The sequence below is a fragment of the Marmota monax genome, unplaced genomic scaffold (genome assembly GCF_021218885.2).
Source record: "Marmota monax isolate L192 unplaced genomic scaffold, Marmota_monax_Labrador192_F-V1.1 WCK01_AAM20220418_F8-fsc00109, whole genome shotgun sequence".
Lineage (NCBI taxonomy): Eukaryota > Metazoa > Chordata > Mammalia > Rodentia > Sciuridae > Marmota > Marmota monax.
In genome coordinates, this window is record NW_026695229.1 from 2,894,959 (window position 1) to 2,908,393 (window position 13,435).

The window sequence follows — 13,435 nt, forward strand, 5'->3', positions numbered from 1 at the left end:
TCCTTTTCAATCATATTACCATCAATTACCTAAGAAAATTAAGAGTGGCATAACAACATTTACTACCTATTCATATTTAAATTTGTCTGGAACCCCCCCACCCAACCCCTCTACTTTTCAAAGAATCTTCTGGATTTGTCTTACTGTCTTTTAATTTGTTCCTCTGGAGCCCTTCTATTTCTTATGAATTGGAGATTAGGTAGGCCTTGATTGGATTAAGAATAAACGTTTTGTTATTGTTTTTGCCAGAATATTTAGGTGATTTTGTGTACTTAAAACTGTTACTACAGGAGGAACAAAATGCTGTATGTGAGGCTAGGTATATAGTTCAGTGGTAGAGTCCTTGCCTGACACTGACCAAGTCCTGGGTTCAATCACCCCAGAATTTTGCCCCCATCCCCAAAAAAAGAAGAAAAAGAAAAAAATCATGTCTATTTTAGTAATAGTGATGCAGTCACTTGGTTAAGGTGATAACCAAACTTAAGATCTCCCCATATATAAGGTACATTTTCCCCTTTGCAAGTAGAGGTAAGCTGTAGGATAATACCTTTGTAGTGTTTTGAGTATTTTTTTTCTCTAACAACCTGTCATCTAATAATTTCACACCCATTATTGATATTTGTCTTAAATCAGTTAACTATAGTAGGGGCTCCATACAGATAGTGATTTTCTAACTCTATCATTCCTCTTCATACCAGCTGTTAATAAAGGTAATATAAATGCCTCTCCACCTGATTTAATCGTTCTAGGCTTGTGGAATTTTATTCTCTGTTACTGTAAGTCACTATTTTTATTTTTGGTACTGGGGATTGAACCCAGTGACCCTTTACCACTGAAATACATCCCCAGCCATTTTTATTTTTTCTTTTGAGACAGGGTCTCACTAAGTTGTGTAGGGCCTTTCTGATTTGTTGAGACTGGCCTTGAACTTGTGATCCTTCTACTTCAGCCTCCTGAGTTACTGGGATTACAGACATGTCCCACCATGCCCATCATCATTGTTAATTTCTGATGCTTGAATTATCTGAAATTTGGCCAGTGGGAGCTCCTTTAAGCTGATTCTTTTATACTTTATATATGACATCATTTTTTATTTTTTGAGATACCGGGGATTGAATTTAGGGCACTTGACCACTGAGCCACATCCTCAGCCCTATTTTTTATTTTATTTAGAGAGAAGGTCTCACTGAGTTGCTTAGCATTTTATTTAGAGGGAAGGTTTCACTGAGTTGCTTATTACCTCACCATTGCTGAGGCTGGCTTTGAACTTGGGATCCTCCTGTCTCAGTCTCCCAAGCTGCTGGTATTACAGGAGTGTGCCACCATGCCCATCTGACCTCATTATTTTTTAGTGCTTTCTTGCTTCTTAGCCAGATAACTTTGAATTCTACTTCTCTTCCAAAACAGTAGACTATTTGTCCAATATAAGATAGACTGTTATCAGTGTGTTTTCATGTAATATCATTTTCTTTTCTTTTTTTAGGATCATACCAAGTATAATGTTTCTTTCTTTTTGCATTTAGGGTGTTAGATCTTTCCATGTTGGTTTTGCTAGGTCCAGGTCCAGTATTCTTATCTATAGAAATGGATGCATAAGTCAGGTATGGCACATACACATCTATAGTCCCAGCTACTAGGGAGGCAGAGAAGGAAGATGCCAAGTTCTAGGCCAGTCTAGGTAACTTAGTGAAACCCTGTCTGAATAATAAAATAAAAAGGGCTGGGGATGTACTTAAGTGGTATAGCACTTGTTTATTAACACCTGCTAGGGCCTGAGTTCATTTCCCTAGTACCTCGAATAAGAGAAAAGGGAGAAAAAAGAAAGAAATGGCTGCATTATGCTTTTCACTGTTTATTTTTTCTATAATTGTTATAAACTATCTTTATATGTTAACAGTTATGTGATAGTAATTTTATAGGTTAGGTGCATGTTAAAGTATATGCATTTAAAAATTGGTAGGCATTGCTAAGTTGTATCTTCGTTCTTTGTTTTTTGTTTTCTACCAGGGATTGAACCCACAGATACTTAACTCTTGAGCCACATCCCCAGCCCATTTTTATTTTATATTTTGAGACAGGGTTTCTCTAAGTTGTTGAGTCTGGCTTTGAACTTTGGATTCTGCTGCTTCAGCCTCCAAGCTGGGATTACAGGCATGTGCCACTGCACCTGGCCCACATTGTATCTTAATAATGCTGTATACCAATTTATATAATCAGATGTGTGGAATTATTTTAACAACATGGATAGTGAATTTTGCATTTTCCTGATTGATAATGGGGTATATTTATTTATTGGTTATTATTTCCAGTGAATTGTTTGTTACTGTCTCCTGCTGAATTTTTCTTAAAGTTGTGTCCCTTTTAATAATTGGATTTTGTTTTATTATATTTTGATATCAGGCATTGAACGCAGGGTGCTTAAAGGCTGAGGCACATGCCTGTAATCCCAGCTTGGAGGCTGAAGCAGCAGAATCCAAAGTTCAAAGCCAGACTCAACAACTTAGAGAAACCCTGTCTCAAAATATAAAATAAAAATGGGCTGGGGATGTGGCTCAAGAGTTAAGTATCTGTGGGTTCAATCCCTGGTAGAAAACAAAAAACAAAGAACGAAGATACAACTTAGCAATGCCTACCAATTTTTAAATGCATATACTCCATCCTTTATTATTTTTTTGTTTTGAGACAGTCTCCTTAAGTTGCTTAGAGCCTTGCTAATTTGCAAGGCTGGCTTTAAACTTGTGATCCTCCTGCCTCAGCCTCCTGAGTCACTGAAGAGTCATGAACCACCACATTTAGCTTAATAATTTATCTTTTTAGGTGTTTAGGAATTTTGACCTTTGCTTCTTAGAGTGTATTGCTTTTTGACATTTTGTTGTTGTTATATTGATATTTTCCACTTTTATGTAATCAACCTATTATTTTTTTCTTTTAAAATTTGCAGATTTATCAAGTTAAAAAAGATTAACTCATACATTGTTTTTAGCTATGGTGTGAACAAGGAAAAAGTTGATTCTCTACTCTCACCCAATTCAGTGTTGTTACCAATATTGTTTATAGAATCTGACTAATTTGAAATTCCATGTATAACAATTCTTACAGATAACTCCATGTATAATTTTTCTGTTGACATGTTTTATTCCTTTGCTAGTACCTTATTGTTTTAACATCTTTAGGTACATGAAATATTGGCTTTCACTAGAGGCAAACATAGTATAAATTTGAAGGGACTGGAGTAAATTAATGATTAGTGAACATCTCTGCTGTTGAGACCCAACTTGAATGTTGCTGTACAAGACTGGTCCCAGTGTTATGAAGCTTGCTTTTCTTTTTTTTTTTTTAAATCTTTGTTTTGTTTATTTGTTTTTATGTGGTGCTGAGGATCGAACTCAGGGCCTCACAATGCGCGAGGCAAGCGCTCTGCCACTGAGCCACAACCCCAGGCGCCCCCCCCCCCGCCCAGCTTGTTTTTTTAAAATGGAAGCCGGGAATCTGACTATTTATGAAATCTTCTGATTTAAAAACATTGACAATTTATAGGTTATTAGAGAACATTGGATAGATCAAGTAAGTTCTTTGATTTCAACCAGCCTTCCTGATCTTTTTAAATTAGCTGTTTTAAAAAAAAAAAAATATATATATATATATATATATATATATATATATTTAGTTGTAGAGGGATATAATGACTTTATTTTATTTTTATATGGTGCTGAGGCTCATACCCACTGAGCTACAGTCCCAACCCTCACCATTTTCTTTTTTTGACAGGACAAATATCTCTTAATTTTTCTTGTTCAGAAAGTTTCTTTGTAATTATTTTGCCTTTATTCCTTTTTTTTTTTTTTCAGTTTGGTACTGGGATTGAACCCAGGGGCACTCTACCACTGAACTGCTACTTCCTCAGCTCTTTTTACTTTTTGAGAAAGGTTCTCACTAAGTTGCTCTGGCTGGCCTTTAACTTGTGATCCTCCCATCTCAGGCTCCTGAGTCACTGGGATTACAGGTGTGCATCACTGTGCTTGGTGCTTTTGACCTTATTCTTAAACAGATTTTTTAATAAATCAGCTTGTTAAGTTGCATTAAAAAAAATTTGTTTAGGTTTTGTTTGGGTCTCTGTTAAATGCAGTAGGGTATTTTAGAGACAGACAGCTTTACAGTTTCACCATTTCCCAAACAAAAAAACATTCCTTTTTTTCCATTTGTTCAGATCTAGTTTTATGTTCTGTAGTCAAATATTTTTATTTTTCTATTGGTCTGACAGTTCTTATTAAGCTTTGTTTTATAGAATATGGAAACTTTAAAAAATCATTTTCTTTTTTTGTTATGCAAGTATTCAGTACAAATGTAGTATTTTCAGTTATGTAATGTTATTCTTCCAAAGTAGTATTTGATAATTCATGTGATAACATCTGAATAGAAGTATCTTTTTAAATTAAAAATTTTTTGAATTGTAAGTTAAATTATGACTTGTAATCTCTCTTTCCAGTGTACATTTGAATCTTCACACAAATTAAAGTTTTTGGCTAAAGTATAATTACAGGTCAGAGGCTACAGTTTTCTAATGAAGTTATTTCAAATAGGCATATTTTCATTGTTCAAGTGGGATATTTTCTAGAAAGAAGCTTTTCTCTCCTTTAACTTCCACACTATTCTGGGAATCTATTTGTGTAGTACTTTATCCTTCTACTTACCTGATTTTGTCTTCCAAACGATAAAGTCCTATCTCAAAGGAACTATAGTGTAATATATTTGTTGTTATTGTTGTTAAGTCTTAAATACCTTATAACACCTAGCAGGTAGAAGTTCACAATATTTGTTGAATGGAGAGTCAGTAAAATTGAGAGTGGGCTGTGTGATATACTGCTTTAACTGATTTCTCTTTAGTATGTTTTCCCCATTAAAGAATCTTCCAGTGAGTAACAGGGTTATTAAGAAAAGGCACAATTTTATTCTGGTAAGTAATTTTTATCAGATGATGTGAAAGGATCTATTTGTTCTCATAATAATATTGTTCAGTATGAATAGAGGAGCAAATGAAAACTTAAAGGTTTTACATTGGTAACATTTTTATTAATTTTGGACCATAGCAGTATAGTCTCACAAATTTTTTTCATTATCAGATGCATAACTGCTTTGAAAGTATATAAAAAATCCAAATTTTATTTTGATTGTAAGATTCTCTTTTAACATGCCATTATCAGAATACGAATTTTCTAGTTATCTGGGAAATTTAAAATCATCAAGCATCAAGTTAAGATATAATATAAAAATCATAGCTCTTAGTGCACTCATAAAATTATATAACTAATTGAGCTTAAGTTTCACATGTAATTTTAGTGAGCTGGAGGCTTAAAAAAAAGTTTTAGAAGAATCGTCGGCTAATTTAGAGAACCTAAAAATGAATTAGTTGTTGTTTATGGTTATTTAGATGCATGATAAGAAATAGCATGTTATTTATATGTAGCATGTGGTTTTATTTATTTCTTATAGGAAAACATCTTTTGCTTCTCCACTGAAATCAGTCTAGATGATATTAACAAAATGAATGAGTTTTTCTGCAAAGGGTGTTAGTTGATTAGTTTGAAATTAAGGATATATTGTTTTTTAAGATCAACATTATTTTTTAGAGCAGTTTTAGATCTGCAGAAAAGTTAAAAAGATTCTATAGAGTCCTCATTTTCCTTGTTTCCATCTTTCTTATTAGTATCCTACCTTTGTAAGCTACATTTGTTATAATCAAGTCAATATTAATATATTAACTCAAGTTCCTACTTTGTACAGATTTCTTTAGTTTTTTCCTAATTCTGTCATTTTACCTCTAAATTTTGTAATTTTCAGTTGAATATAGTATATAATTTAGTTGGAAAGTAGAGAAATTCAGATTACTGTCCCCGTTGTCGTCGTCGTCCTCCTCCTTAGTTATCCTCCAGTTAGTGTCTTGTAATGTGAAATAGAATGGAAAAGTCATGGCCATTGCATGCTGCTTAAATGTAAAAATGTGAGCACAAAAAAATTTTGGTGTTTTATTTGTGTGCCCCCCCCTTTTTTTAAGCTTAAGAGGAAATATTTCAGTAAAAGCTGTTAAAAAAGAAGTAGAGAAGAAACTCCGATGTCTACTTGCTGATTTACCACTGCCCCCTGAGCTACCCGGAGGAGATGATCTTTCAAAGAGTCCAGAGGAAAAGAAAACAGCAACACAGTTACATAGTAAAAGAAGACCTAAGTATGTGCTTGCTTTTTACCTGCTCTTAAATTGACCAGAAACAATTCTGGCCATTATAAATTTACAAAACACAAAATTAAAATTTAGAATGTAAAGTATATTTATTTTTTCAACGTAAAAATATAAACAAGTTCCATTAGAGTTTTGAATAAAAAATTTTATAATTGTAAACTTATCTATAAGTTAAATTTTCTTTCAATGTTTGTAATGTATTAATTTCTTGGGGTATTATGTGTGTTAAAGATAATTTTATAATAGAGTTAAATAACACAGAAACACTGAAATTAGACAAGGTGGAAGTCAGTGTTCATTGAACTCAAACAAAATTAGTACTGGGCAAGCTGCTATTTTGCTATGTGTACAACTCCTTTCCCACATAACTAAATGCATTCTTTGCAAGAGATTTATGGGAGAAAGTTTGAAACCTGTATAATAAATTAGCTACAAGTGCCTAGGTAAAATTTTTTTCTTGAAACCTTCTCATTAGTTCTAAGAGATAAAACACTGAGTACCTTTTAAAAATTCTTAACCAAAGGAAAGTGTGAGACTTTTGAGTTATATTTTACTTTAGAATTCCTGTTTAGGTAGCATCTAATATAAGAGTAGGAAGTCTTTTTAGTGTAAGTAAAAAGCTAGGAAACTTTAAAAGTGGCCTCCTTAATTATCACAGCTTTATTCTTTGACTTTTCTGTGATCTTCTGCAATGTTAAAATTTCACAAAATAATATCTTTTTTGAACAGTGCATAAGTTTGGTCGTATCTTATATATTCTCTGTGGATTGCTGTTGGTGCCTCTTAAACAGATTTTTTTCTAATGTTTCCATTTTTAAGATTATTTCATCTAGCTTCAAAATCTAAATTTGTCATTAGGGTTTATAGTTAGATTTTTGTGTTTGTTTTCAATAGCATAAATATATTGTCAGTGAATGAAAGATAAAATTTTCTGGAGGTTAGGGTACAGAACTTTGACTCTTTCTACTATTGTTGCTTTTATTGGAGTTATATTTTATTTCTGAAATCCCTTAATAAATGCTATGCTACTTCTCTTTCCTGGCTTAAGTACTGGTCTACAGAAGAGTCAGTATGTTGAAATCATACCTTGGTTTTTATAGCTTATGTCCAATCCAGTCTAATTTGTCTTGAATAGACAATCAGTATATTCAAAGGAAAACAATAGATATAAGATTAGGTAGAGGATGGATATTGATTTATTAAAAAGTTGGTTCAATTTGCTTGATTGTATATGAAAACTTCAGAACTGTATTTAATAGAATATGTGGGCCTCGCTATGGAGAAATCAAAGAAAAAGATATTGACTGGGGAAAACGCTGTGTGGATAAATTTGATATCATCGGAATTATTGGAGAAGGTACTTATGGACAAGTTTACAAAGCCAGGGATAAAGACACTGGTAAGAATGCTAAGTTCTGGGTATCTTTGGGTCTGTGGAATATACTTACTTTGTGTTTCTCTTCTATATATAGCTTTAGGAATTTGCAAAAATGTAAAATTCCAATTTACTGTTCCTTTATCTTGTTTTAATTTTATTTTGTATTCACTTACATAGAAATGTGTACATGTAAGTGGTTGTATATACATATGTATTTTCAAAAATGTTTCTTTAATATTTGTGATGTGCCGTATGATGCAGTTTAGGGTTTTTTTTTTTTTCCTGTTTTGATGAATAAAATACACGCACATACGCACACACACAGACACACACATACACCTCCAAACCCTTAACCTATTAGTAATTGGAGGAAAAGTATCTTGACTTGAATTTGTCTATAGTTAAAAAAAAAAAAAAAAAAAGAAGAAGAAGAAGAAAAAAATCTTCCCCCCTGTGGAAATTATCCCTGGAGGCCAGATTTGCCAGCTTAATCTTTCAGAATGTAACCTGGGAGGAAGTTTTATAAGACTCGCAAGGAGAGAAAATGTAGCTGTGTCAGAAGCATACAGTAATGCATAGAAGTAGTATTTAAATTTCTTTAATTACAATTCTTTGTTGACATAAACCAATAGATTAAAATTGCCAGCTCTTCGAGGACATTTAGTATAGAGGAGACAATTGTATGGGAATTAACTGTAATGTATCAGTTACAGTATAGAATAACAATTAGCAAAAAGAGATTAGATTAGATTACATTAGATTAGAACTTTAAAAATCTTTAATAAACCAAGGAAGCATACTGTGTTATAGAAAGATATAAAATTGAATATAATAAGATTTAATGATACAAATTATTAAACTTTTCTTTCAGAAAATTTATAAGAACAGAATTCTTTTCCTCCAAAGTGAAATGAACATACTTTTATTTTTATAGTGAATTTTTTCTTATACCAGTTGATGCTCAACCTTTAAATATGGATACGCAGCTTGTGATAGGTTTTCTCTGTGTCCATGTGTGTTATTAATTAGATCTTGTCTGATACAAAACTCATTCATATCTAAATTATTTTTTTATTTTTTAGTTGATTTTTAAAAAATAAATGACAGCAGAATGCATTACAATTCTTATTACATATATATATATATATATATATAGCACAAGTTTTCATATCTCTGGTTGTATATAAAGTATGTTCACACCAATTCGTGTCTTCATACATGTACTTTGGATAATGATGTCCATCACATTTCACTATCCTTGCTAACCCCCTGCGCCCTCCCTTCCCCTCCCACCCCTCTACCCTATCTAGAGTTCGTCTATTACTCCCATGCTCCCCCTCCCTACCCCCACTGTGTGTCAGCCTCCTTAGAGAAAACATTCTGCTCATATCTAAATTATGAGACAGTTTAATATGGTGGGAGGACAAAAGACATATTTTGAGACAGCTAACCAGACTTTAAATCTCAGTTTTACTACTAGATGACTGGTTAGCTTGGTTAAGTGATATATTTGAGGATATTTTCTCTTATATTTTATGTATATATAAGAATATTAACTCTTTGTTTCTTTTTTAAAAAACTGATGGTAGTATAATATATTCACTCTTTAGCATCTTGTTTTTTTCACTAAATATATCCACTGGAGAATATAAAACAACAAATATACAGACCTATCTCATTCTTCCCAATAGTTGTATTTCTTGAGTTGTATAAATATTCTGAAATTTATTTGAGAGACTTAATTTCTTAAACTGCAATTATTATTTGGTATGTTGGAAACTAAAGTGTAATTTACGGATTATAATTAAAAAAATATATTTTTAGTTGTAGATGGACATAATACCTTTATTTTGTTTATTTAATTTTATATGGTGCTGGGGATTGAACCCAGGGCCTCACACATGCTAGGCCAGTGCTCTACCACAGAGCTACAACCCAGCCCTAGGGTTTATAATTTTAAGAGATAAAAACAGAAATTATGAATTAAAATAAATTTAAAATTAAGCAAATTGTCATCTGATTTTGTTAGCTGGTAACTTGATTTTATTTAACCTTTTAATAGGAGAAATGGTAGCCTTAAAAAAAGTGCGTTTGGATAATGAAAAAGAAGGCTTTCCAATTACAGCCATTCGAGAAATTAAAATTCTCCGGCAGCTTACACACCAGAGTATTATCAATATGAAGGAAATAGTGACTGATAAAGAAGATGCTTTGGATTTTAAGAAGGACAAAGGTATGTATGTAGATTTTAATAACCATTTTTTTGTCCTTAAATAAAGCCCGTATTTCTTAGCTTGATATGTAACATGGTTTGTCTTTTAACCTTATTTCTCATTATTATTTATTGTGCAGTAGAAACTAGGGTACTGGTTTGAGTTAAGTTAAAATGTGTAACTTGAATTTTTAGCATTATGATCCTATTAATAAGGCTTTTAGTCCTTTTATACATGAAAAGGAAACCTATCTCTTACCAAGTAGTAAATATTGAGTTAAGACCTTCAACAAGAAGGTGATTTAGAAATGTTATTTGCATTAATCTCATCCTATAGCCAAATAATATATTTGCTTTTATTCCAATATATCCTGAATCTGCCACTTCTTTGATCTGTGGAATCACCTTCAATCACTTTCATCTGTGGAATTGAGTTACTACTTTTCTCATTCCGTCTTTATCATTTTTGATTGTTCAACAACCTTCAATCACGTGGACAGTGAACTTTTTATACCTTCAAGTCATTATGTTTAATTCATTATGTGCTGCTTCCTGGGAGTAGACCTCTTTAAGACACACACATGCTCACACACATAGTTTGAAAAGCTGACTTCTTACCTGGAGATCAAGTTCAGGTCTTATCCTGAATGATCCTTCATTCATTAGGCCTTACCTGACCAGTCTTCCCACTTTCTATGGCTTGTAGATACACAGTTTAAAATATCTTTTTCCCACTGAGATTAATTACATTAGTTTATTACTTAATTGTTTCTCCTTATGAAGATGGGAACCATATTTGTTTTATTATTGTTATGCCCCATACCTAGCTCAATGATTTGACCATAGAAGGTATTAAATGACTAGTAGCAGAATGAATAAGCTACTTATTATAATCCCATCTATGCTTTATTATTTTTAAAAGACTGCTACAACCTCTGAACATATAAAATGTTTATGTACCTTCAAGTATATTATATTTGTGATCATAATTATTTTTTCTTACCAGATTAGAAATTCTTTAAAGCCTTTGTTTTGTTTTGATTTGATTTGATTTCTGGATATATATAGCTCTGTAGTTACAGATTTTCATGTATTTGTACCTTTCCCAGTTTCTCTACTGTAATCCTATTTGTAATTGTATAAATCAGGATAAATTAGAGTGAGAAAGTTACATTTAGGAACCAGGTATTAGTTAAGGATATTATTAGTAGAGTATGAAGAAGTGTTAAGTTTGAAACATAATCCTTTTTTTTAATCTAATAAATTTGATGGGAACTGTTATGGGGCAGCATGATTTGGTGCAAAGGGAAGTAGGTTTGCGTTTCTTGGATTCTAATCCTGATCATGCCAGCTCTGTGACATTATACTAATTGTGATTGCCGTACAGGAGCAGGAAAACAGTTTGGGTATGTTTCTGACTCTGAGGGCTAGTCTAATATAAGTTTGATAGGATTAATAACATGTGAAAGAGTAAGACTATATATTTAAATATGGAAATTATAAACAATACAAAAATTAAGTAAAAATAACTTACAGAAAATAAACATTTGCAGCATTATAGCACAGGCCATTAACTAATGTATATGTATATATGTGTGTGTGTGTGTGTGTGTGTGTGTGTATATATATATATATATATATATATAAATATATATATATATATATATATATATATATATATATATAAATTACGGTACTTTTTAAAAACTTGGTTTGGGACTATAGCTCGGTTCAGACCGTGGGGTAAATATCTGGCACTGCAAAAGGGGGAAAAACAATGATAAAAACTAGGCTGTACTTAAAAATGAAGAAAAATTAATCATGGAAAGTTAAAAGAAATATGTTCTTAAAAACATATGTCATGAACACAAAGGGTTTAAAAGAAGACGTACAAATGAACAACAGTTATATGAAAAAAATGCTCCACACCAGTGAGTATCAGGGAAGTGCAAATCAAAACTAGAATGAGATGGGGCTGGGGTTGTGGCTCAGCAGTAGAGTGCTCGCCTAGCAAGTGCAAGGCCCTGGGTTTGATCCTCAGCATCACATAAAAATAAATAAAATAAAGGTACTGTGAGATATCACCTCACTTCAGTAAGAATGGTTATTAACCAAAAAGACAAAACATAATAAGTGCTAGTGAGGATGTAGAGAAAGGACAACCTTTATACATTATTGGTAGAATTGTAAATCACTGTAGTCATTACAGGAGGGAGATTCCTCAAAAAATTAGAAATAAAAACTATGGTCCCACATTCCACTGCTGGGTATATAAACGACAGAAATGAAGGCAGTACATTCAAGAAACATTTGCATTCTGCCTTTATTGTAGCACTATTTACAATAGTCAAGAAATGAAAGAAATTAATAGTCTATCAACTGGTGAGTAGATAAAATTAGTTATATATACACAGTAGAATACCATTCAACCATAGAAAAGAATGGAATCCTATCATTTGTGGCAACATGGATGTTGTGTTATGTGAAATAAGCCAGACACAAGGACAACTAGTACATGTTTTCACTCGTGGAATTTTAAAAAGTTGATTTCCTGGAAGTTGACAGTAGAATAGAGGCTGGTGAGAGTAGAGAGGAGGGAAGAATGGGAAAAGTTGGTTAAGGAGTCCTAAGTCACAATTAATAGGAGCAATAAGTTCTGATGTGTGTTGCACAAGTGACTGACTATAGATTATTTATTGTAGTTTTCAAAAAAGCCAGAGGAAAGGATTTTGAAAGTTTCACCACAAAGAAATGATAAATGTTTGAGGGTATAGGTATACTTACCCTGATTTGAACATTATATAGTACACATTGAAGTATCACATACTACTCCATAAATATGTGCTATTTTTATGTCAATTAAAAACATTTTTAAAAACTGGATCAATTATTATACCAAGTCATGAATATAATACTTTACAAATGCTAACAAAGTTTTTTTGAAATTAATTTTAAATTTTTACAAGTACTTCCGTTCATCTTTGGGCAGTCCAGTCCTACTTTTTGTCTGTTTTTAAATCTTTTTATTGTTAGCATGGTGTGGGGATTTTATTTCAAAGAAAACATTTCCTATTCCTTATAATGTTCAGTTTCTTCATGTATGGAAAGAGAGCGAGATGGCAGTTATTTGTAATAATTTCAATATTTGTGTTCATGTTTCACTGTTAAAGAAGTCTGTGAACTTGATTGTGAGTTATTTTGCAAAAGAAGCTTTGTTACTTTCTTCCTTCCAATGAGAATTATAAAGCTAAAGAAAAATACTTCTGAGTACAATAATATTCAATTAATATTAGAAGTTTTAACTCAGTTTACAATTCTCTAGGTAGAGATTTTGTGTTTTATAGTTGTGTGCAGTATAAAATTAAAAAGTGAGTCATTGATTGCCACCTCAAGATGTAAATATGTTAGTAATCAGATTTAAAAACACAAAAATCACTTCAACAAAACAGTGTTTTGGTACTTACAAACATTGTTAACATGTATCCTGGATAACTACAATCCATTATAGTTATTATGTTCTCATTCATTTAGCTATGATACTTTGAAGATTAGTGTTTGTATGATGAGGAAATTTGAATACTCTTTTAATTTAGAATTTTCCTAAAAATAA

General features: G+C 32.0%; 1 protein-coding gene across 2 annotated transcripts in view; it reads left to right on the forward strand.

Moving 5' to 3' along the window:
- Cdk13 (cyclin dependent kinase 13) overlaps positions 1-13,435 on the forward strand; it is a 99,143-nt gene that overhangs the window by 29,305 nt on the left and 56,403 nt on the right. For both annotated transcript variants that reach the window (XM_046437912.2, XM_046437913.2), the window contains exons 3-5: positions 6,053-6,223; positions 7,495-7,634; positions 9,676-9,846. In XM_046437912.2, coding sequence (XP_046293868.1) covers positions 6,053-6,223; positions 7,495-7,634; positions 9,676-9,846 — 482 coding nt within the window. The remainder of the gene's footprint in view (positions 1-6,052; positions 6,224-7,494; positions 7,635-9,675; positions 9,847-13,435) is intronic.